The sequence below is a fragment of the Thamnophis sirtalis genome, unplaced genomic scaffold, assembly GCF_051295495.1.
Source record: "Thamnophis sirtalis isolate CommonGarterSnake01/CBP01778 unplaced genomic scaffold, rThaSir2_p1.2 scaffold_3, whole genome shotgun sequence".
Lineage (NCBI taxonomy): Eukaryota > Metazoa > Chordata > Lepidosauria > Squamata > Natricidae > Thamnophis > Thamnophis sirtalis.
Window position 1 is genome coordinate 11,420,029 of NW_028261383.1, and position 24,569 is coordinate 11,444,597.

Sequence of the window (24,569 nt, forward strand, 5' to 3'; positions counted from 1 at the left end):
CAACCAAGAAGGTTCACTGCTGGCAGGATTCTGATCATTTGCACGAAACGCCGACTCATTTCCCAACCGAAGTGGTACCTATTTATCTACTTGCATGGAACACGCTTTCGAACTGCTAGGTGGGCAGAAGCTGAGGCAAGTGATGGGACCTCATCCTGTTACACAGTGCTAGGACTCAAACCACTGAAACAAAAACCATTTCCAGCATCATTAAGTTACTGAACCACCACTTAGAATTAAGTGCTTAGAATTAAAACTGTACTAAGAAAAAAAGCACATAACAAGATAATTAAAACAATAAGAATTATTAAAACCCTAAATAAAATCACAAAGTTACAATCTCACAGTACAACATTTGTTAGGCTGGATACCACTACCAGATGCTCAGACCAGATGGCAAATCCATGTCTTGAGGTCTTTCCAGAAGACTGATAAGGTTAGGACCAGTCTGGCCTCAAGTGACACAGATGTTCCAGAAGATGGGTTCTTCTGGACATCCTGGGTCCTCTCAGATGACATTTCTTAGTGGATGGGACCAATAACCCATTGAATCTGATGGGATGGATAATGATGGATACTGGGGAGAGATACCCTGTTTCCCTGAAAATAAGACCTTCCCAGATAATAAGCCCAATTGGGCTTTTGAGCGCATGTGCTAAAATAAGCCCTCCCCCCAAAAATAAGCCCTCCCTGAAAATATTGCAAGAGAGCAGCAGCCATGAGGTGACCATGCTCGCCACCTCCTACACCTCAAAAATAATAAGATCTCCCTGAAAATAAGGCCAAGCTCTTATTTCAGGGGTCAAAAGAAAATAGGACCCTGTCTTATTTTCAGGGAAATATGGTAGTTCCTCAAATAATCCAACCCTGCAATGGAAGGCTTTATAGGTCATTATTAATACCTTGAATTCAACCTGGAAGCAAAATGATAACGTACGTGGCTCAAAAAGCAGAGGTGTAATATACTGATCCAGATGCATACACAAGTGCTTGTGTCACTACATTTTACATTAGATGAAATTGCTGGATACCCTTCAAAGGAACCCTCATGTAGAGCCCATTACAGCAATCCATCTGGGATGTGCCAAGGGTGTGACTTAGAGTTGTAACTATAACAGTAACAACAACAAAAAGGACACCGTGGGAACATCTTCTCCAGTCACCTCACTTCCTCTCTTTGTCTTAAGAATCCTCAAAAATGGAACAATGGAGTCCCACAGATTGTCTTTTCAAAATGACCATCTCTCAGCTTTGAGGCTAATAACAAGAAGCCTGAGAGGTATTTCATGTCACTCTTGACTGGTGTATCAGAAACACACGTGGATTGATTCTGACCTAAAGGCAAGCCCTGAGAATTACACTCCTGAATTCCAAGTTTCTTTCATTTTGAATGGCACTTTGTATAGGAAGAGTACTTACTATAGAGAAGCTTTTGAACTTTGAGGTCAGAGAAGTCGTCTGAGAATACTATGGATAATCAAGCAAACAAATACATCCACAACAACCAATTACACATTGATTGCCTCATGCATGAGTCAGCACTCTCTAACTAATCAACTATAATTGTGTGTTCTGGCCTATTGTCTATGAAGATTGTCAATCATCCAGGTCATGGTTGTCCCAGAGGTGCTTTTTCAAGATGCAACTGGACTTTCTTGAACTTCAGCTCTAAAGAAGTTCTGGCCTATTGTACACTTTACTGTTCCAGCTACTAAGTTCAATATCGTAACAGAATCCTTCATTCAATGACAACAATCCAGCTCTCCCAGTTGAGGTTGTTAAATGATCATGTTGGTCATTATGTGGAGTCCTACATAAAGAGTGGCGGGTCCCCAGAGGGATGGAGGAGACCTTTGAAGGCGCAGCACCAGCAGAGTTCAAGTGTCTCTCCACTCTTAGCATCGGAATTCCTCTTCTGAGCCAACCTGAGTGTCTCCACCTTCCTCGGTTCCTTCTATTGCACCTGGCATGCTACGTTATCCACTCGCATCTCTCTCCTTTTGACCTCTCTCTTCCACCCACTCTCAAGAGCAGCATCAGCACCAAATCCTGACAACGTAAACATTTCAAGAGGAGGGAAAAAGGTGGGGAAGAGGAAGGTTTCCTGGATCTCTTTCCTTTCCAAGACTTGGCTACAAATATGAAGAAGAAACATGCTGGAGGCTGTTTGAAGTTGCTAGCCCTCTTCCTTCATCAGAGGTAGCCATGCTCTGTGTATCTTTCAGAATACATCCAGGACCAGTTATTACTCTTTTTTGGGCCATGATAGCTGATTAAATCTTGACACTTCACTATCCAGGGTCTCCATCTCCCCAGCCCATGACCAAGACTTCTTGGGCCTGTGTTCCTTCCCTTCTCGCTTGCGCAATGCTAACCACTGGTGCGTCAACCATTCATGGGATATCCCGTCCTGCACAGAGAGAAAATGATAACATCAAAACCACAGTTTGTACCGGCAATATGGTGTTTTTTTCTCTCTCCTTCAATTAGAATCATAGGGCTGGAAAGGACCTTGGAGGTCTTCAACCCCCTGCTCAAGGCAGGAGTCCTTATTAGCTCTCAGTCATCCTCACCTCCACACTGACAGGAATGAAGTCAAGCAACCAAAGAGGCTTGATACAAACAGCTCCTGATATAGGTGGGAGGGGATACTCCCCCAAGTTTCATTTCCTTCCTTCCTTCCTTCCTTCCTTCCTTCCTTCCTTCCTTCCTTCCTTCCTTCCTATATCTATCTATCTATCTATCTATCTATCTATCTATCTATCTATCTATCTATCTATCTATCTATCTATCATCTATGTATCTATCACACTCTATCATGTATCATGTATCAGCTATCTATATCATCTAGCTATCTAGCTATCATTTATCATCTATCATCTACCTAATATCTATCATTATCTATCATCTATCACATTCTATCACCTATGTTTTACATATTATCTATCTATCTATCTATCTATCTATCTATCTATCTATCTATCTATCTATCTATCTATCTATCTATCCATCACATTCTATCATCTCTTGTCTATCATCCATATCTATCTTCTGTCTGTCTGTCTGTCTATTTGTCTATCTTCTCTGTCTATCCATCCATCCATCCATCCATCCATCCATCTATCTTTCTATTGTCTGTCTGTTCCTCCCTCTTTCTTTCCTTCCTTCCTTTCTTTCTTTCCTTTTCTTTCCTTTTTCTTTCTTCTTTCTTTCTTTTTTCTTTCTTATGGCACCCAACTCGCAAAGCTTACCTCTGCAGCTAATGTTCTCCAGGATCTGTTTCTAATCCCCCTTCTAAAGAAAGTCACCAGGATCATTTCCATAGATGCCCCCTCCCACACTTTGTTTTTCCATCCTCCCATCCCTTCTCTCCCTCCCTCCCAGTCCTCCTTGGACAGAAATCCCCCATTTCTCCCCAGCTCTATTCCTGACTCCTTCCCCATCTCATTCTCCTCCCTCGGAGCTGATGGGTGCAAGAAGCTGAGCTGGGCTGGCTCTTCCCTGCAGAGCAGGCAATCACAGGATCTCCAGCAGGAGGGGCTGAACCCCAGAAAAGCCACAAGCAGCCCACAATCCCTTCTTACAAAGACTTTGGGGATGAATGTTGCCCACCCAACCCTTCAATGGTCTTGGCTCTTGGGTATTTCCCAAGCCCAGAATTTTGCATCTTACACAGACTTCAACAACAATCAGTCTCACCTCCGAGGTTACTTCAGATTGGAGCACCGGTTCTGATTGAATCTCATTATCTTCTCTGTCGGCAGAGAAAAAACAAACTCTCTCTAAAGGAAAGTCATCTTGCAAAGCCATTGCTTCCTGAATTGTCCTACGTCTCCAGTCTGATGGCAAAGAGAGAGGATAGCTGGTTAATTTTGGAAGTAGCAGTTCCTGCCTCAAATAGAGAAGGATTTATGCTAAGACCGTCAGAAGGCTCAAGTGGTACAACTGCTTGGATTATAACCAGGCATCCTGAGAAAGATGCATTAGTACTTCTATCACTTTATTATGGACCAAGGAAAAATGGCTAGCTTGTCAAGAGGTACTGACCATGAGAAAATGGAAAAGAACATTCCTGGGTATTATTCAGAAGTAATTGCTGAAATTATCCTTGCTGCTATTGCAACTTTATGCTATGGTCCACCAGCAGCCAGCAGAGCTGGCAGCAGAATCAGACAGTAAGGAGGGTGGGGAAGAACATGGGCCAGTCCTGGAGGCTGGGGAAGGCTCAGACAATGGCTCTGCATCGGAGGCAGTGATGGGGCCAAGGCCATCTGGCAGTTCTCAACTGCCTTCAGAGCTAGATAGCAGTGAGGCAGAGAAACAGCTGGAGCCTGTTCCCAGTATGCACATGCGCAGAGCTGCCAGAAGAAAAGAACAACTAAGAAATCAGGGTCAACTAGGGAGTAAAGCCACAGATGGACAGTGAATATCCCCTTCCCATAGGAAATAAGAGGAGCAAAAGGGGAGTGGGCTTTTGCAGGAAACAATTTCTTCCTTTGGTCATTAGATCCATTTCAGGAGTGTGAAGATCTGTCTGTGGATCTTAGAGATTCTGTGCCAAGTCTTTCCCTGCACAGCATTTGGAAAATATTTACAGTACATGGCAGCTTTCCAAACTAGATAAGGTCTATGGTCATAAATTCACCTTTGAAAGACTGTTTGCCAGGCCTTTGCTGAATGTGAATGAGAGGAATTCACACTCGTTTAATAAAAGAGGTTTTGTCCGGACCAGGAACCTGCCTCGTCCTTTTTGGGGAAGCCTAGATCAGAACACTCTGATGGGACCCCACAGTTCTGTTTTTCCACCAGAACTGAAGCCATTCAAAGCTGGCCAGCAAAGATGTTCCCGATAAGAGCCAGATTTTGGGGGACAATATGCTTATTCTGTAAACCGCTTAGAGAGGCTGTCCTCCTCCTGTGTTTTGTTTTTGATCTTTGTTAAATCCTGCTGAGAGTGAAATATATGTTTGACATGACATGTCTTGACAGCAAGAATTATATTTGCACAGCACTGGAAAAATGAGGAAAGACCTACAGAAGAATTAAAAACTAGACTGTGCAGAAATGGACTGGTTTGACATTAAAGATAAAAGAAAAAGAAAATACCGAATATTTTGAAACATGGGACTTGTTTTACCAATGGTTGGATAATAGAGGTAGAAATTAGAAACTGGAAAAAATACTATTATGGAAGCAAACTGACTCAGACAACATGCTGTTCAAAAAGCACATACTATTTATGTTAAGAAAAAGTGTATAAATAAACTGTTTTTTTTTAAAAAAAAAAAACCTGAACAGCCCTCTCTCAACAGAGGAGGAGGGATACAACATCATCTATCTCCATCATCTGGCAGTCTTTTCAGCAGTTCCAAGATGGCTCCACACCCATTAGCCCTACTTCTCGGAGGTCAGGTGATGAGCTCATTCCTGGCACATCAACAACTGGGTTAATTAATGACTCTGAACATCCACCCAAAAGATAGGTGGCTTCAGCTGAGGACAGCTTGCAGGAGCAGAGGGTCAGTGAAGAGGAGGAGGAGCTGCCTTCTGTGGTGGATCCGAGAGCACACAAAGCAGAGAAAAGACAAGAGCAACAGAGATCTGCCAGATTATTCGGGAGAAGGCCCCGCCCATCTTGATGGGCTGCACCAGCAGGCAGAGGGAGGCATTGCTGGGAACAAGGTTGGGTTCTGGATGTATGTTTATTCCTCATGCTTCCTGTTTGACTTTGTGCCTTGGAGACTCTGAACTTCTCTTTGCAAGTGAGCTCTTGGGGCTGTATTTCAGTTTGGCCTGGTGGGTGTAAGTTTGTTTGGTGGACTTATTTGTTGGAGCAACTTTCCATTGTTTTATGGACTATTGGCCATTGCAGACTAATCGGTCTGCTTGTGGCTGGCATTATTTGGGACAGTTCTGAGGCTGGGTGAAGGGAATTGCTGGGGAACAGTCATAAAATCCCTAAGCCGCACTTACAGTATGTGTGTGATAGAGAATGAGTGAGTGGGGCAGCGCAATGATCTTCTTCAGGGGCAGGATTATGGATTTTCTAGTGCTTCCCAGATCATTTGTTGGACTTTTCCTTGATTCCTGAGCCCCTGATCTTTTCTCCTCTGGAGTAAGTCCACTGAGGCCAAAGAGGCTCCTTCCCAAACAGGAATGTGGGCCATTTTGAGACTTACAGGAAATTGATAAATGGCTGCATAGTTTCCTCCTCCTTTCGACCCACATGTTCAAAGTGCTGTTTGTGGGAAAGAGACTTGTGGAGCTGATGGGTGAAACTCTCTCTCATCCACACCAGCTCAGCCAACACAGAAAAACCTAGGAGTGGGGGTGGGAGGTGTCAGCAGCTGTGTTTGTTTCACTTACATCTCAGGAAGAGAATCACAGCTCCCAAGATTAAGACTGCTACAATTCCCACCGGAATCAGCCACCCTGTAGCTAAAGAAAGAGAAACATGGTTTCGATTAGACAGATAGTAATAGCATTAGATTTATATACCGCTTCACAGTGCTATACAACCCTCTCTAAACGGTTTATGGAGTCAGCCTATTGTCCCCCAACAGTCTGGGTCCTCATTTTACCCACTTCGGAAGGATGGATGGCTGAGTCAACCTTGAGCCTGGTGAGATTCAATCTGCCAAACTGCTGGCAGCTGGCAGTCAGCAGAAGTAGCCTGCAGTATTGCACTTTAACCACTTTAACATCATGGCTCCTGAGATCCTGAGTTCCCTGGAGGTGCTGAGCAATGCAAGCATTTCTCAAGCTGCACTGGCCTCTAGGAATTGCCCTCAGCTGAAGGAAGCCTTCCTCCTTCAAGGCCATTCCGTCTGACCCCTGCAGCCTCGGAGGGGAGGGACTTCCTTCAGGTGGGGGCACTTCCTGGGGGTTGCAGAAGGCTAAAGAAAAGGCCTTGAGGGGCAGAAGGAAGAACCACAATCAAGGCAGCAGTCAGATAAGGAAGACTTGAGCCTAAGTCAAGAAATCAGTTTAAGGAAATGTGGCAAAAGGGCCCTTATCAGATAATCCTCCCAGAAAGCAAACATTGTTTCAGCTTCATAGTTTAGATATATTATGAAATAATGTTTCATAATATAAAACAATGTTTCATAATATAAAAGTTATAAAACAATTTTCTGGGAAACATCTTCGCACAGAAAACAGGGAGTCCTGTAGAAGCCCCGAAAAAACAGTAAAGTGACCTTTCTTTCTTTCTTTCTTTCTTTCTTTCTTTCTTTCTTTCTTTCTTTCTTTCTTTCTTTCTTTCTTTCTCTCTCTCTCTCTGTCTCTCTCTTTCTCTCTCTCTCTCTTTCTTTCTTTTTCTTTCTTTCTTTCTTTCTTTCTCTCTCTCTCTTTCTTTCTTTCTTTTTCTTTCCTGCCTTCCTTCATTTTTCTTTTTCTCTTTTACTTTCTTTTACTTTCTTCTTTTTTTTCTTTCCCCCTCTCTCTTTTTCTCCCTCCCTCTCTGCGTTGCAACATTTTATGACAACCAAAAGTGATTTACAGGCCATAAGGCACCACTTCTGGGGCTGTTGTGATTTCATGTGGCTGTTAAATGACCATTCTTAAGTCCCAGACTACCTGTATACTATACCAACCCTGCCCTGCCCTAACCTACTAGAGAAGATCAACCCCGACTGCTCTTTAGAAGGCCAGATCCTGAAGATGAAACTCAAGAACTTTGGCCACCTAATGAGAAGGAAGGACTAACAGAAGAGCTTAATGCTGGGAACGACAGAGGGCAAAAGAAGAAGGGGACAGCAGAGAAGGAGGTGGCTGGATGGAGTCACCGAAGCAGTCGGTGTGAGCTTAAATGGACTCCACAGGATGGTAGAGGACAGGAAGGCCTGGAGGTATATTGTCCATGGGGGTCACAATGGGTTGGATATGGCTTCACAGCTAACAACAACAAGCTAAACTAAGATAAGATAAAATAAAATAAGACAAACTAAGATAAACTAAGATAAGATAAACTAAGATAAGATAAACTAAGCTAGGCTAAGCCAACCTATCCTATCCTGTTCCACCCTACCCTATCATATCTTCATACCTTTGTCCTCAAATTCCCACTTCCATCCAGCCTCCCGCCCTGTCAAAAATCACTTCTCTCCCATCACTAAATGCAGGATGATACTTCCTGTTCTCCACCTTGAGATGATACAGCAGGAAATGTAACGTCCCTGCACTTTCCAGCATTGCTGGAGTATCTATTTCTACAGGTCCGAAAGGTGGCTAAGAAAGCCCAGTTGCCTTTTGAAAAGCACCTTTGGGACAACCATGACCCAGATGGTTGAGAATCTCCACAGATACGTCTACATGTCATAATCACTCAGCCTCTCACCTGTTTCCTCCTGGCAGGCCAAGACCAGGGGCTCCTGCAAGGCATCATGTTCCAGGTGACAGCTAAAACGGTCCCTCTCCTTGGGATCGATCTCAATGCTGATCCAGACGTAATAAGTCCCATCTGAGTTGGGGGCCACAGTTCTACGGAAGGTCTCTTGTTCCCAGTTCTCTCCATCCCTGGTCCAGGTGGCCTGGATCTCCTTGGGATAGAAGCCATAGGCCTGGCAGATGAGGACCTCCAGGCTGTCATCAACCAGTTTGTGAGTCACCTTCCCCACTGGGGGTTCTGCAAAAACAGCAACAACAGGGTTCCTGGGATTTTCTGGCCAAGTAATTTAATAACAGCGAAGACCTTATCTGGTCATCCTCTCCCACTGCTCCTTCTCTTCTCCTGAGCCTACGGGACCCTCAAAGCTCTTTACATTCGATTTTTAAAAGGGATGCACAGAGGTTTGGGTGAAGTTCTCACACTGACATAAATAATTGTAATGCTCAGGGTTTGATTCAGTTTTGACATCACAAACTGAATGTGTTCAGGAACAGCCTCATCTTTCGGTTTGGGAATGGGACAACTTGCCACAGCCAACCCATCATGGCCAACCCACCATGGCCAACTCACACCAGCCAACTTACCACAGGACAACCCCAACACAGCCAACTCATTGAGGGATGAGTCACCATGGCTAACTTACTGCGGGACAACTTACCGCAACCAACTCATTGCACGATAACTCACCACGGCCAATTCACTGTGGTACAACTTTCCATCACCAACTCGACACAGCCAACTCAACACAGGACAACCTGCTACTGCACAATTTAACAATTCTATTGAATTATTTACAACAAATAAAGTTGATTTTAATCTTTGCCATTCACATTTCATTCTGTCCCTCCCTTTTCCATCCTTTCTTTAATGATTCTATTCCACCATTTCTTTGATATTAGTCTAACTCTTGTCCCACAGTGAGTTATCCTGCACCGAATTGGTTGTGGCGAGTTGTCATGCAGCAAGTTGGCCATGGTGAGTTGGCTGTGATGAATTGTTCATGGCGAGTTGGCCATGGTGAATAGTGATAGACCCTTTAGTTCAGTCCCAAAATGCAGGATGTGAGAATTACAATTTATTCTGCTTTACCAGATTTCCTCATGGAAATACAAATGGATCTTAGCCTTCATTTCTTGCTTAATAGGTTTTCTTGTTTTCTCTTAGATAAACTTATTTTAGGGAGCATTGAAAATTATTTCCCCCATTATCGTACAGTAGTCTGAATACTCTGAATAGGGACGTGGTGGCTCAGTGGCTAAGATGCTGAGTTTGTCAATCAGAAAAGTCGGCAGTTTAGCGCTTATGGTTAGGCATGGTCCACTTAACGACAGCAGTGATTCGCTTCACAATTGTGGCCAAAAGATCATAAAATGGGGCAAAACTCATCGACAACTGCCTTGCTTAGTAATTGAAATTTTTGGATTCTATTGATTCCCATTTATGACAGCAGCAATGTTCCAGGGTCACATGATCTCCTTTTGCGACCTTCTGACAAGCAGCATCCACAGGGAAGCCAGATTCACTTAACAACCAGGTTACTCATTGAAGAACTGCAGTGATTCACTTAACATGTGTGGCAAGAAAAGTTCATTTAAGCAGCATAAATTTGGGACTTACTGTATTTTTTGGAGTATAAGACGGACCTTTTTTCCTCAAAAAAGAGGCTGAAAATCTGGATGCGTCTTATACACTGAATACAGCATTTTTTGCCTTCCGAAACCCCACCCCCTTCACCAAAATGGCCGTGCATAGCTTTTAGAAGGCTTTCGGAAAGCTCCTGGGGGCTGGGAAGGGCAGAAATATGCAAAAAATGGGTCATTTTTTGCTTGTTTTTGCCCCCCACCGGAGCACTCTGTAAGCCCCCCCCCCCAAGGCTATTCATGCCTCGACAAGAGCCAAGGTGGCACAGTGGTTAAATGCAGCACTGCAGGCTACTTCAGCTGACTGCAGTTCTGCAGTTCGGCTGTTCAAATCTCACCAGCTCAGGGTTGACTCAGCCTTCCATCCTTCCGAGGTGGGTAAAACGAGGACCCGGATTGTTGTTGGGGGCAATATGCTGACTCTGTAAACCGCTTAGAGAGAGCTGAAAGCCCTAGGAAGCGGTATATAAGTCTAACTGCTATTGCTATTGCTATTTTGGAGGAAAAAAAACGGATCCATTTTCGTGAAAACTGGGCCATTTTTGGGAAGTTTGCAGAGTGCAAAAACTTTTTTTTTCCTTTTGGAAAGCTCTTTAACTGATTGATGAGAATTACCGTATTTTCACGACCAAAAGCCGCACCGGATTAAAAGCCGCAGTATCAATTAACGTTAGTTTTTCAAACTTTTTCCACATATAAAGCGCACCGGGTTATAAGCCGCACTTTTTTTTGCAACATTTCCCCCCACTGCCTGCATTCCGTTTCCTAGCCTGGCTGGCCACTCGTTCATTTCGTTTCCCTCCCTGCCTGCATTCCGTTTCCTAGACTGGCCACTCATTCATTTCGTTTCCCCCACTGCCTGCATTCCGTTTCCTAGCCTGGCTGGCCACTCGTTCATTTCGTTTCCCTCCCTGCCTGCATTCCGTTTCCTAGACTGGCCACTCATTCATTTCGTTTTCCCCACTGCCTGCATTCCGTTTCCTAGCCTGGCTGGCCACTCGTTCATTTCGTTTCCCTCCCTGCCTGCATTCCGTTTCCTAGACTGGCCACTCATTCATTTCGTTTCCCCCACTGCCTGCATTCCGTTTCCTAGCCTGGCTGCCTGTAAGATAATAAATGACAGTAAAAATATAAAGCATAATTATTCTTTTTCTTTGCCATTCTTATATTATTATTATTATTCCATTTGGAAGGTTATAAGGTATAGTTTAAAATGCTTTGAAATCCCCATTCCCTCCTCACTCCAGGGGTAGGATACTATGAAATCCCCATTCCCTCCTCACTCCAGGGGAAGGATACTATGAAATCCCCATTCCCTCCTCACTCCAGGGGAAGGATACTATGAAATCCCCATTCCCTCCCCACTCCAGGGGAAGGATACTATGAAATCCGCCTGGGGAGAGAGGGAAAAAGAGGAGGTGTGGGACAGATCGTGGGATCACTGGTTTCTGAGCTTGATGGGCAAAGATCCCCCACCCCACCACCTCTTAGGGAAAGAGGAAGTGTGGGACAGATCGTGGGATCCCTGTTTTCTGAGCTTGATGGGCAAGGATTTCCCACCCCACCACCTCTTAGGGAAAGAGGAGGTGTGGGACAGATCGTGGGATCGCTGTTTTCTAAGCTTGATGGGCAAGGATTTCCCACCCCACCACCTCTTAGGGAAAGAGGAGGTGTGGGACAGATCGTGGGATCCCTGTTTTCTGAGCTTGATGGGCAAGGATTTCCCACCCCACCACCTCTTAGGGAAAGAGGAGGTGTGGGACAGATCGTGGGATCGCTGTTTTCTAAGCTTGATGGGCAAGGATTTCCCACCCCACCACCTCTTAGGGAAAGAGGAGGTGTGGGACAGATCGTGGGATCCCTGTTTTCTGAGCTTGATGGGCAAGGATTTCCCACCCCACCACCTCTTAGGGAAAGAGGAGGTGTGGGACAGATCGTGGGATCCCTGTTTTCTGAGCTTGATGGGCAAGGATTTCCCACCCCACCACCTCTTAGGGAAAGAGGAGGTGTGGGACAGATCGTGGGATCGCTGTTTTCTAAGCTTGATGGGCAAGGATTTCCCACCCCACCACCTCTTAGGGAAAGAGGAGGTGTGGGACAGATCGTGGGATCGCTGTTTTCTGAGCTTGATGGGCAAGGATTTCCCACCCCACCACCTCTTAGGGAAAGAGGAGGTGTGGGACAGATCGTGGGATCCCTGTTTTCTGAGCTTGATGGGCAAGGATTTCCCACCCCACCACCTCTTAGGGAAAGAGGAGGTGTGGGACAGATCGTGGGATCGCTGTTTTCTGAGCTTGATGGGCAAGGATTTCCCACCCCACCACCTCTTAGGGAAAGAGGAGGTGTGGGACAGATCGTGGGATCCCTGTTTTCTAAGCTTGATGGGCAAGGATTTCCCACCCCACCACCTCTTAGGGAAAGAGGAGGTGTGGGACAGATCGTGGGATCCCTGTTTTCTGAGCTTGATGGGCAAGGATTTCCCACCCCACCACCTCTTAGGGAAAGAGGAGGTGTGGGACAGATCGTGGGATCCCTGTTTTCTGAGCTTGATGGGCAAGGATTTCCCACCCCACCACCTCTTAGGGAAAGAGGAGGTGTGGGACAGATCGTGGGATCGCTGTTTTCTAAGCTTGATGGGCAAGGATTTCCCACCCCACCACCTCTTAGGGAAAGAGGAGGTGTGGGACAGATCGTGGGATCCCTGTTTTCTGAGCTTGATGGGCAAGGATTTCCCACCCCACCACCTCTTAGGGAAAGAGGAGGTGTGGGACAGATCGTGGGATCCCTGTTTTCTGAGCTTGATGGGCAAGGATTTCCCACCCCACCACCTCTTAGGGAAAGAGGAGGTGTGGGACAGATCGTGGGATCCCTGTTTTCTAAGCTTGATGGGCAAGGATCTCCCACCCCACCACCTCTTAGGGAAAGAGGAGGTGTGGGACAGATCGTGGGATCCCTGTTTTCTGAGCTTGATGGGCAAGGATTTCCCACCCCACCACCTCTTAGGGAAAGAGGAGGTGTGGGACAGATCGTGGGATCGCTGTTTTCTAAGCTTGATGGGCAAGGATTTTCCACCCCACCACCTCTTAGGGAAAGAGGAGGTGTGGGACAGATCGTGGGATCGCTGTTTTCTGAGCTTGATGGGGAAGGATCCCACTATCTTACTATTTTATTTTTCTTTATGTACACTGGTCACCTTACCCAAGGGACTTCAAGTTTGAGCGTAAAATCGGGAGGGAGAGATTTTCGATCTTTTTCCATACATAAAGCGCACCGGGTTATAAGCCGCACTGCCGGTTTTTTGTCAAATTTTAGGATTTTCAGTGCGGCTTATGGTCGTGAAAATACGGTACATTGATCAAGTGCTGTGCCAGCAGAAATGCCTACCTGTCTACTGTATTTTTTTTCCTCTCTCTCTATCCCTCTACCTACTTACCTACCTACACACACTCTCTCCCTACCTACCTACTGTATTTCTCTCTCTCTCTCTATTCCACTCTTTCTCTATCCCTTTATCTACTTATCTACCTAACTATTCTTTCTCTCTCCCTACCTACCTACTGTATTTCTCTCTCTTTCTCTCCCTCTCTATTCCTCTACCTACCTACCTGTTCTGCCCCCCCCCCTTCCATCTGGTAATGAATGCAGACACAGGCTTAGCTGTTTGCCAGTCTTTATTTACAGCAATTATAATCCTGTTGGCTGAAAGCCCAGACACAACTCACTGGCAAGAAGTTGGCAGCAAGCCAGACTCCAACAGACACGGGAACACAAGGCAGACCAGACAAGGAGTTCTCCAGATTACTACAAACGGTTGTGTCCTGCAAAAGGACTCCTCCCAAAGTCTCTTCTTATATACTCTCTTGGGAGGGGCCAAGCCACAACCACCTGGGATGGATTATCTCTTATGAGTCTGTTTCCATAACTGCTGCCTTTGTTTCTCCGCCCTCCATTGCCTAGAATCAGGGACAAACTCCCTTTGATCTTCCCCACTGCTCCATGCCTCAGGCGCCTCCTGGTGGCTAACCAGCCTCTCTGGTCCCTGCTCTGAGTTGGAACCCTGCCCAGAATCCTCCACATCTTCCATAGCAGACTCATAGGGTTCCTCGCTATCGGAGTCCATCGGCAGCTCCAACGGCTCCTGCTGGGCCACAACACCTACCTACCTACCTACCTACCTACTTTTTTAAAAAAATGCCTCTTCAAAACCTTGGTGCGTCTTCTACTCTAGTGCAGGGGTAGTCAACCTTTTCATACCTACTGCCCACTTTTGTATCTCTGTTAGTAGTAAAATTTTCTAACCGCCCAACGGTTCCACAGTAATGGTGATTTATAAAGTAGGGAAGTAACCGTATTTTTCAGAGTATAAGATGCACTAGAATGTATAAAATGTATAAAGCAGAGTTACAACAAAGCCCTACCACCTACCATGAAAGCTGGAACGCCCACTAGTGGGTGGTAGGGACCAGGTTGATTATCACTGCTCTAGTGCATCTTATACTCTGAAAAATACGGTAGTTGTGGTCATAAGTCGAGTAACTACCTGTACAGCAAAAAGATTGTCAGGTAAATCACAGAGAGCATACAGGACCCACAGAACAAAAAGAGAGGAAACCAGGAAACTTCACCTTTACTCTCACAGCAACCAATCACAGCCTCAGATTCCCTCATGCAATGGACAGCTCTCTTTAACCAATGAGCTATAACGGTGGGGTCTTACTAATTGTCCAACTCTTCACTGCTCCAGCTATTAAATGGGGCAAAACTCATTGACAAATGCCTTGCTTAGTAATTGAAATTGTTGGATTGTATTGTGGTCCCTACCTATATAGGGAAGGGGAGACAAAGGAACCAAAAGAAAATTTGCTGGATGGGGAGAGGGGGGCATTTGGCCACTCACCTGTCTTCCTCAGAGCCTTCTTCCTGTAGGACAGGTATCTCTGCAGCCACACAATGCAGGTCTTCTCCAGGTAGACTTTATTTTCCTGGGACCACCCTGGATCCTTCTCCCACTTCTCCTTGACCTTCCTGGCCTGGGGCTGAGCTGCCACCCAGGTGAGGGTCTCCTTTTGAAAGCTGATGAAGTTCACCCCATTGTAGCCGTAGCGGAAAACTCCACCTTTGTTCCCATCTTCCCGGAGCTCACAGCCCAAAATCACCTGCCAGGTATGAAGCCCTGAAAGAGATCCAGGGGTAGTGGTGGAAAGTGAGAAGGTACAGGTTGTCCTTGACTTACAACAGTTCACTTAGTGACCATTCAAATGGTCATATTTAAATTAATTTGAATTAAATTAAAATGGACTACCATTTAAATATGAGCCAGCAGTCTACAGCAGCTGCCCAAAAAGCCAGCAGAGTTCTAGGCTGTATAAACAGAGAGATAGAATCAAGTTCACATGAAGGCCACACTTGGAATACGGCATTCAGTTTTGGTCGCCATGATGTAGAAAAGATGTGAAAACTCTAGAACAGTGTTTCCCAACCTTGGCAATCTGAAGATGTCTGGACTTCAACTCCCAGAATTCCCCAGCCAGCATTCGCTGGCTTGGGAATTCTGGGAGTTGAAGTCCGGACATCTTCAAGTTGCCAAGGTTGGGAAACACTGCTCTAGAAAGAGTGCAGAGAAGAGCAACAAAGAGGATTAGGGGACTGGAGGCTAAAACATATGAAGAACGATTGCAGGAACTGGGTATTTCTAGTTTAATAGAAAGAAGAACTAGGGGAAACATGATAGGAGTGTTCCAATATCTCAGGGGTTGCCACAAAGAAGAGGGAGTCAAACTATTCTCCAAAGCACCTGAGGGCAGGACAAGAAGCAATGAGTGGAAACTAATCAAGGAGAGAAGCAACCTTGAACTAAGGAGAAATATCCTGACAGTTAGAACAATTAATCAGTGGAACAACCTGCCTCCTGAAGTTGTGAATGCTCCAACATTGGAAGTCTTTAAGAAGAGATTGGATAGAGGTTGGACAGCCATTTGTCTGTTTCCTGCCTAAGCAGGGGGTTGGACTAGAAGAGCTCCAAGGTCCCTTCCAACTCTGCTACTCTATTCGAAAAGTTACAATGGCATTGAAAAAAGTGACCTAAGACCATTTTTCACACCTCTGACTATTGCTGCATCCCCACAGTCAAATGATTTATATTCGGACCCTTCACAATTGACTCCCATTTATGACCCCCACAGTGTCCCAGGGTCACATGATCCCCTTTTAGCAAGCAGCGTCCATGGGGAATCCAGATTCACTTAACAGCCGGGTTATTCATTGAAGAACTGCAGTGATTCACTCAACATGTCTGGTGAGAAAAGTCGCAAAATGGGGCAACATGCACTTAACACATGTTTTTATTTAGTAGCATAAATTTGGGACTCAGTTGTGGTCATAAGTCGAGGAACTATCTGTACAGCACAAAAATTGTCAAGCAAATCACAGAGAGCATATAGGACACACAGAGCAAAAAGACAGGAAACCAGGAAACTCCCCCTTTAGTCCCACAGCAACCAATCACAGCTCAGATTCCCTCAGGCAGTGATAAAGCACTTGCATGTCTGTCATCGAGTTGCCATGGTGACGAATGAGGGGGAGCGCATTCCACCCAAATCTGATCTCAGCTTACTACAGCAGGCTTGCAAGGCATGCACCTTGTTGGAGAATGTGATTTATGACACAGACTGAGGGGAGAGGAGAAACAAGGGCAAAGTTCAGCCATACCTTAAGTGAGGTTAGATCTGACGGCATTGGGGTATTGCCGAAATGGTGTTCCTAATAAATGACTGGATTTCTTTTGAAACTTGGCTCGAGACTCATGAATAAATTAGGGCATCTTTTGGAAACCTGACAGTCAGCTCTCTTTAACCAATGAGCTATAATGGTGGGCTCTTCCAACTGTTCACTGCTGCAGCTATTAAATTTTAAATATCTTAACAATGGTCACGAAACAAACTGTTGTAAGGAGGTCTACCTGTATTCCTCTCCTCAGGCCCTCTCCTCTTCATTAAGGAATCTCAGGCAAGGAGCCTTGTCCTCATCTGCCCAATCTCTCTTTCCCCTGTTTATCCCACCCGGAGGAAAGGATCCCCCGGATCTGCACTGACCCCACCCACAGCCCTTCGGCCGAGAGCAGCAGGCTACAGGCCTGGTAAATTGCTTCGGCTCAGGTGGGGGAGGGTATAGTTTGAGGCCTGTGTGGGTTCTCTAGGTGAGCATGGGCAGTGGGCCTGGCCATGGTGGTTGCCAGGAAGGCAGGGAAGCATGGCAGGGCCATGGGCTATGTGGAAGGGAGTAGGCGAAGAGTGGTGGAGACTGGGGGGGCAGCTAGCTTACTTGTAAGCAGGCAGATCAGGGCTGCTCAGTTGGGGTGCAGGTACCGTGTGGGAAGGCAGCTTAGAAAGGCAAGTCGCAGAGCAGAGACTATGCACATGCGCAAGCAAGGACCCAGTGTGCTGCATAGAGGTGAGGAGTGACTGGGCACGGTGGGGTGGGTTGAGCAGGTGGGGCGGGGCAAGTGGCGAGAGAGTGTGTGGAATGAGGGGGCAAGCAGTGGCTGGGCGGGCAGGGGCCAGCCAGAGGTGGTATTTACCGGTTCTCTGAACCAGGTCAAATTTCCACTATTGGTTCACCTGATCCAGTCCAAATTGCCTAAATACCATCTGTGCTTTGCCATAAAGGACATCTAACCTGGACATCAAATGTGGCCCAGCTTCTGCTCACCGTTTGTTGGGTGGTTGAGTCTTGACAACTTCTCCAGCTCACTCCTGAAGACCCACTCAAGGGACAGAAAGGTCTTCTTCTCCACTTCCTCCATCCAGGATACCAGAGATTCCCCTCTCCTGGCAAGACTGTCATAGCGACTGATGGGCTGGTCATTCAGGTAGCCCCTAATGAAGGACGGAGGCAGCTCCTGGCTGGGCTCTAGTAGTCGCAGGTAGAAATAATGCAGGGAGTGTGAGCCTGGGAAGGGAGAAGAGCAGAATTAAGGGGTCTTGTACTGCAGTTTCAGCCCCTCCAAAATTTTACTGTCATACAGAAAAGTCCTCCTGTCAACATTCCAAATATCATGCAGAATTAAATCAGAATCCAAGGCAGAGCTATCTTTAAAGTTCCAATTTAATAAGACAGACATGTTCGCAACCATCTGTGGAATCTCAAATCTGAAAACCTTCCTGGGATTCCACCCAGTTGAAAGTTCATGATCTTATCCCCACACTCATAAATCCATCACATGGTTCAATCTTCTTCTCCCATGCTGGTATTTCCACCCAGGTGGTCCCAGTCAGTGCAGAGGTGTGGAGACAAAAGATGACCTTGGGCTTCTATAAAAGAATGACAACAATACATTCCACCATACCACTCCTTTCTATTCCCCCCTCCCAATTACTACACTAATGAAACAGCATAGTGAAATAATAGAAAGTGTGGCAGGCCAAAGATCCTAAAAGGAACATAACTACAGGCCTGACACCTCCCTTGTAACAAGTTGCCAGCTAGCTTTCATATCTGCTTGGAAAGGTTTATACCTTTCAACACAAGGAGAAAGCTTCTGCATCTGTTGGCTGACCTTCGAAATATATGGGCAGGCCCATATCTGGTTAAGGAGCTCCCCATCCCCACCCCACATTCCTCTGGGGGAGGGGGATTCCTAGACAGCTGGTGGTAATCTGACCTCAATTGTAAACCCCCCCCCCCCCCGTTAATCACAGGGAGTCAAGATTCAGAATTAGAATCAGAATAGAGCTGGAAGGGACCTTAGTGGTCTTCTAGTCCAGCCACCTACTCAAGCAGGGGAACCTCTATCATCTCAGTCAAATGACTGTCCAGTCTTTTCTTAAAAAACCCCAATGATGTAGTGCCCATGATTTCTTTTCTTCTTCTTTTTTTTTTGAATTTTGTTTATTTTTAAACGTAAAAGAAAAACAACATAAAAAAATTATCAGCCATTACATACAGCATGTCGTTTGGTTACAAGTGTTTTTGCATCCTTATTCTCAATTACATTTATACAATCACAGATTTTCTGTCTAATATAACTAAATACCTCACTTTCATTGTACAACATATATTCAATTACGATTAATATTTCTTTCTTTTCAATAAAGCTAATACCCTTACATTCTTGATTGTCTATTTAATAACAATGTATCCTTATGTAATCACTTATCCCATTCTGAATATTTTTACAGTATAAAGAATTTACCGTTTATATTTATATATCACTATTTTCAATTATGTATAATCCCACGAATCATCCATCGAGTATGCTTATGTTCATTATTGTCCTTGTACATCATACATTGAAACAAAAATGTTATTGCTTCATTTTCCAACAAGGTATTCTAAATACTCACTTCATATATATACCAATTTTTGATTACTTCCTTATTAAAATTATTTATCAACAGCAGGATATCTTTATAATATATACTTATTCTAAATTATTCAATTCATATATACATATATATATATATATATACATACATACACACACACACACACACACACACAGTATTTGTGCTGATAAATAAATAAAGGGAGACTAGTATAGATCTATTTCAAGCTATTTAGCTCTCATCAGCTAGCCATACCCTTACTGGGATTTGAACCTGGGCTATATTACATATTAGGCAGACATCTTAGCCATTAGGCCACAGGCTCTGATCCGTTATCAGTTATATATATATTATATATATCAGTCTTTCATTGTATCGTTATTAATCTATTTCACAACATAATTGTATTATCACTTAACTCCTTCAATGATTTCTGAAGGCAAGCTGTTCCACTGGTTAATTGGCTTCACTGTTAGGAAGTTTCTCCTTAATTCCACTGTCCTTGATTAGTTTCCATCCATTGTTTCTTGTCCTGCCCTCTGGTGCTTTGGAAAATAAACTGACCCCTTCCTTTTTGTGGCAGCCTCTCAAATACTGGGATCCTGCTATCATGCCCCCTCTAGTCCTTCTTTTCTCTAGACTGGCCAAACCCAAATGCTGCAACCGTTCTTCATATCTTTTAGTCTCCAGGCCTTTAATCATCTCAGTTGCCAAAGTCTCAACATCATTTTTGTAATGTGGTGACCAAAACTGTATTCCAAGTGTCGCCTTACTAAGGTTTTATAAAGCAGTACTAAGACTTCACGTGATTTTGATTCTATGCCTCTGTTTATACAACCCAGGATTGTATTGGCTTTTTTGATGGCTGCTGCACACCGCTGGCTCATGTTTAAGCGATCGTCCACTAAGACTCCAAAGTCCCCCTTTCAGTTACTGTTCTTGCGCCCGGTTTCGCCTAATCTGTACTTGTACCTTTGGTTTTTCCCTCTCAAGTGTAAAATCTTGTTTTTCTCCATATTAAATGTCATGTCATGTCATTGGATGGGGCCCATTGTTCAAGTCTATCAAAATGCATTTTGGATTCTGAGCTTGTCTTCTGGGGTGTTGGCTATTCCTGCCAGCTTATCTGCAAATCTGATGAGTTCCCCCTTCCATTAGCAATAGCAATACCTGTTACACTTATATACCGCTTCATGGTGATTTACAGCCTTCTCTAAGGTTTACAGAGTCAGCATGTTGCTCTCAACAATCTGGATTCTCATTTTACTCACCAGGTAAGGATGGAAGTCGGAGTCAACGTTGAGCCCAGTGAGAATTGAACTGCCGAATTGAATTCCCTCCAATTCTCCTAAAGCTTCCTTGTTTAGAGTGAGAGACGTCACTGTCTCCCCAGCAAAGCAACACTCTCCCCCCCCCCCCCAGGCCACAGTGAGGTTTTCTGATGGGGGTGGAGTTCGATTTGAGGGGAAGAGGTGAGCCAGGATATAGATATAGTTGAAAGGGACATTGTAGGTCATCTAGTCCAACCCCACCCCCACCCAAGCAGAAGATCCTACACCAGGGGTCACCAACCTTTCGGACCTCAGGGACCACTAAATTCATAATTTTAAATCCCACAGACCACTAATATGATTTTTTTTAAGATAAATATTATTTAGCGCAATATAAAAATGCAAATAATTTTTCTGCGGAGCGCTAAAATTTTCTCCCAGACCACCAGTGGTCTGCAGGTGACCACTGCCCTACACCACTTCTGACAGGTGACAGCCCAATCTCTTCTTGAAAGCCTCCAGTGATGAAACTCCCACAACTCTAAGCTGTTCCATTGGCAGATTGTTCTGTTCTTATTTCTAGGTTGAATCAGTTGGTCAGTTTCCATCCACTATTCCTTGTCTGGCCTTCAAGTGCTTCGGAAAGTAGCTTGACCCCTTCCTCTCTGTGGCAGCTCCTCAAATACTGAAACACTGCTATCCTGTTTCCCCTGGTCCTTCTCTTCACTGCACTAGCCAGGCCCAGTTCCTACAACCGTTCTAGCTTCCAGTCCCCGAATCATCCTGGCTGCTCTTCTCTGCACTTTTTCTAGAGTCTCAACATCTTTTTTATAGTGTGGTGACCAAAACTGGATCAAGTACTCTAGGTGTGGTCTTACTAAGGCTTTGTAGAGTGGTTATTTCACGTTCACTCCCTTTGATAAGAAACACAAAGGCGAGCTGATTACAAGAAAACACCATCAAAAGTCTTTAAACGAGACTCAGCGAAGCGGGAAAGAACGGAGTTTGGGAGGGAGGGGCAAGAATGAGAGAGAGAAACCCTGGCAGGACACGCGCCCCCTTATGCTTCCCCCCCTCCATCCACCCCCACTGCCCGAGGTCTCCAATCCTTCCAGGAAGTCGCTGCAACAGCCACCCCCACTCTGCACATTCACTGTTCACTTTCCTTTTCTCAAAAATACAAACTTCTTTTTTAACTGTTACTATCTGGCAGACTGTACAGGACAATAAAAACAAGGACAAACAGCTTCTACCCCAGAGCAGTAACTATACGGAATTCTACTGGATAATATGAAATATGAATGCAATATCAGGGGGGTTCCATTCCATGGTATAGAATGTGAAGGGTGTGTGTTTTAGTTTTTAGAGTTACAATGTACACGGAAGATGGCATTTAATTCCCTTGTAGGAGGGGCAATGACAAAGTAAACGAACTGGGTAACTTAAGTAATTAAACGCGAACCGATGGGAAAAGAAAGACTTAAGCGAAGAGCGAAGGAGTTTGGGACGGGGGGGTGTAAGAGACCACGGAAGATCACGCTCCCCCCCCTGCTATTTACTCCCCTCCCCCTTCCGGGAGGTCGCCCGTAGCAGACCCCACCCCAACTTTCCGCGTTCCCAACATTCTCCTTTCACTTTCTCAGAAATAAAATAGGGATCGATTCCAACTGAAAGGCGAGCAGGTTTTAAACGCGGCTCAGCGAAACACATGAGAAGGAAGCGGCTTGGGAGGAGAGGGGACACATAGCCCAGGACACATGCGCTCCCCTTCCCCTTCTGCTTCCCACCCAGATACTCACCGCAACAGCCCCCCGGCACAGAAACCCCCAGCGCCGCCCCCAGGACCAAGAGGCACGCCGGGCATAGCCGCATTTTCTTCTAAACCACCCGGACATTGGCGTCTTCCAACTGACATGCTTTCACTCCGCCCCACTACCGGCTCTTACCGAGCTCCGCCCTGCCAATCCAGCAGCCAAACCCCACGCTGCCTAAAAAGCACTTCTTCCCATTTGTACAGGCAACAGTTCTTCATAGGAAAGGGATAGGGATAGGGATAGAACAGGGATGGAGTGAAATGAAAAGAGTGGAATGGAATGGAATGGAATGGATTGGAATTGGAATTGAATGGAATGGAATAGGGTTGGAAGGGACCTTGTGGGTCATCTAGTCCAACCCCCGCCCAAGCAGGAGACCCTACACCGTTTCCGACAGATGACAGTCCAGTCTCTTCTTGAAAGCTTCCAGTGATGAAGCTCCCACAATTTCTGAAGGCAACTTCTGTTCCATTCGTTGACTGTTCTCCTTGTCGGAAAAGTTGATTTGAGATCCCTTGGCCAAGGTATAATGTAATGTTCTACTACGTCTAATTCTAAATATCAATATGAAACGTTGATATCCTCAATAGTTAACCAGCTCAAATCCATCCAGACCACTCCAACAGATGGTCTCTCAGCACAGTTGAGGTTAGAATGGATCCAAGTGACTTGGAAGTGTCTTTGGTGCTCTATGAATGTGGTTTTCTTGCAGATGTTTCCTTACCCAAGCTAGATAACTTCACGGGATGCTATGTTGATGATGCTGTAACCTGATGATGTTACCTAGTTTGAGTGATGAAACACCTGCAAGAAAACAAGAAAGCTCAGAGAGCAGCAAAGATGTCAAGCCTGAGCTACATATATGCTTCTTTATCGGAACTAAGTGACTTTATCAACCAGAGACTTTATCAATCTTCAGGGCAGTCCAATTGATGTGCTGAGAGGCCCTCCATAACCAGGAGGTCCCCCCAATCAAGGCCAGCGAAGGCTATCAGCAAACACAGCATGTACTAAAATTGGCATGGGAGGAGAAAAATTGTTTAAATGTATTTCCTATGCAGAACAAGTAGAGACAGAGTGGCTCAGTGGCTAAGACACTGAGCTTGTCGATCAGAAAGTTTGGCAGTTTGGCGGTTCGAATCCCTAGCACCGCATAATGGAGTGAGCTCCCGTTACTTGTCACAGCTGCTGCCAACCTAGCAGTTCGAAAGCACGTAAAAATGCAAGTAGAAAAAATAGTGGGAAGGTAACAGCATTCTGTGTGCCTTCGGCGTTTACTCATGCCGGCCACATGACCACGGAGACTGGCTTTTCGCTGGCTCTTCAGCTTTGAAACAGAGATGAGCACTGCCCCCTAGAGTAAGGACTAGCACCGGGATGGCGAACCTATGGCACGCGTGCCACAAGTGGCACGCCAAGCCATTTGTCAGGGCAAGCGAGGCGTTGCCCTGTCAGCTGGCCAGCACGCATGTGCACGCTGGCCAGTTAGTTCAGCCTCTTTTAAAACCACTTTTCATCCTCCCCAGGCTCCAGAGGCTTTATAGGAGCTTGGGGAGGGTGAAAAGAGCCCCCACCACCCCGGAGGCCCTCCGGAGGGATCAGGAGCTTCCCTGAAGCCTCCGGAGAGCAAAAAAATGGCCCTATGGCCAAACTGGAAGTTTGGGAACGGATTTCTGGTTTGTTCGTAGGGTTGGTTTAAGCCCTCCGGAGGCTTCAGGGAAGCCTCCTGAAGGTCCCTGAATCCTCCAGAGGGCCTCGGGGGTGGGGGAGGATGTTTTCGCCTCCCCAGGCTTCTATAAATACTTCCCAATGGCCGATAAGATCGCACAGGGAGGGCCTTCTCCGGGTGCCATCAGCCAGACAATGTCAGATGGCAACTACCCAGGGGAGGGACTTCTCTGTAGCCACTCCAACTGTCTGGAATAAACTGCCCCCAGAGATCTGGACCCTACCCACTCTCATGGCCTTCCGTAAGGCTCTTAAGACCTGGCTATTCTGGCAGGCCCCGGGCTGTTGAACTCACAATTGAGTTCCAGCCCCGATCAGACTGGGTGTATGTTGTGGTCTTTTTAATCTATGTTTTTGTGCTCTTAACTTTTATTTTTAAATGTATTGTTGTAAGCCGCCCGGAG

The 24,569-nt window shown here is 45.6% G+C and overlaps 1 protein-coding gene across 1 annotated transcript; it reads right to left on the reverse strand.

The window, feature by feature from the left end:
* Nucleotides 1-541: 541 nt before the first annotated feature.
* LOC106556126 (major histocompatibility complex class I-related protein 1-like) lies at nucleotides 542-22,546 on the reverse strand. Its single transcript, XM_087711287.1, has 7 exons — nucleotides 22,423-22,546; nucleotides 17,737-17,976; nucleotides 14,927-15,202; nucleotides 8,339-8,626; nucleotides 6,367-6,438; nucleotides 3,700-3,839; nucleotides 542-2,410 (listed from the first exon to the last, which is right to left on the reverse strand). The coding sequence occupies exons 1-7, from the start codon at nucleotides 22,493-22,495 to the stop codon at nucleotides 2,246-2,248; spliced, it is 1,254 nt and encodes a 417-aa protein (XP_087567413.1). The 5' UTR covers nucleotides 22,496-22,546; the 3' UTR covers nucleotides 542-2,245.
* Between the last annotated feature and the right edge of the window lie 2,023 nt (nucleotides 22,547-24,569).

What these genes read in the sequence shown, in the direction of transcription:
- LOC106556126 (XM_087711287.1), bottom strand. Translation starts at nt 22,495, where the DNA reads ATGCGGCTATGCCCGGCGTGCCTCTTGGTCCTGGGGGCGGCGCTGGGG. An exon ending in GAAGGCTCTGAGGAAGACAG is followed by an intron (nt 8,627 to 14,926) that starts GTGAGTGGCCAA and finishes CTGTTTTTGCAG; the next exon opens with AACCCCCAGTGGGGAAGGTG. An exon ending in TGTGATTCTCTTCCTGAGAT is followed by an intron (nt 3,840 to 6,366) that starts GTAAGTGAAACA and finishes CTTTGCCATCAG; the next exon opens with ACTGGAGACGTAGGACAATT.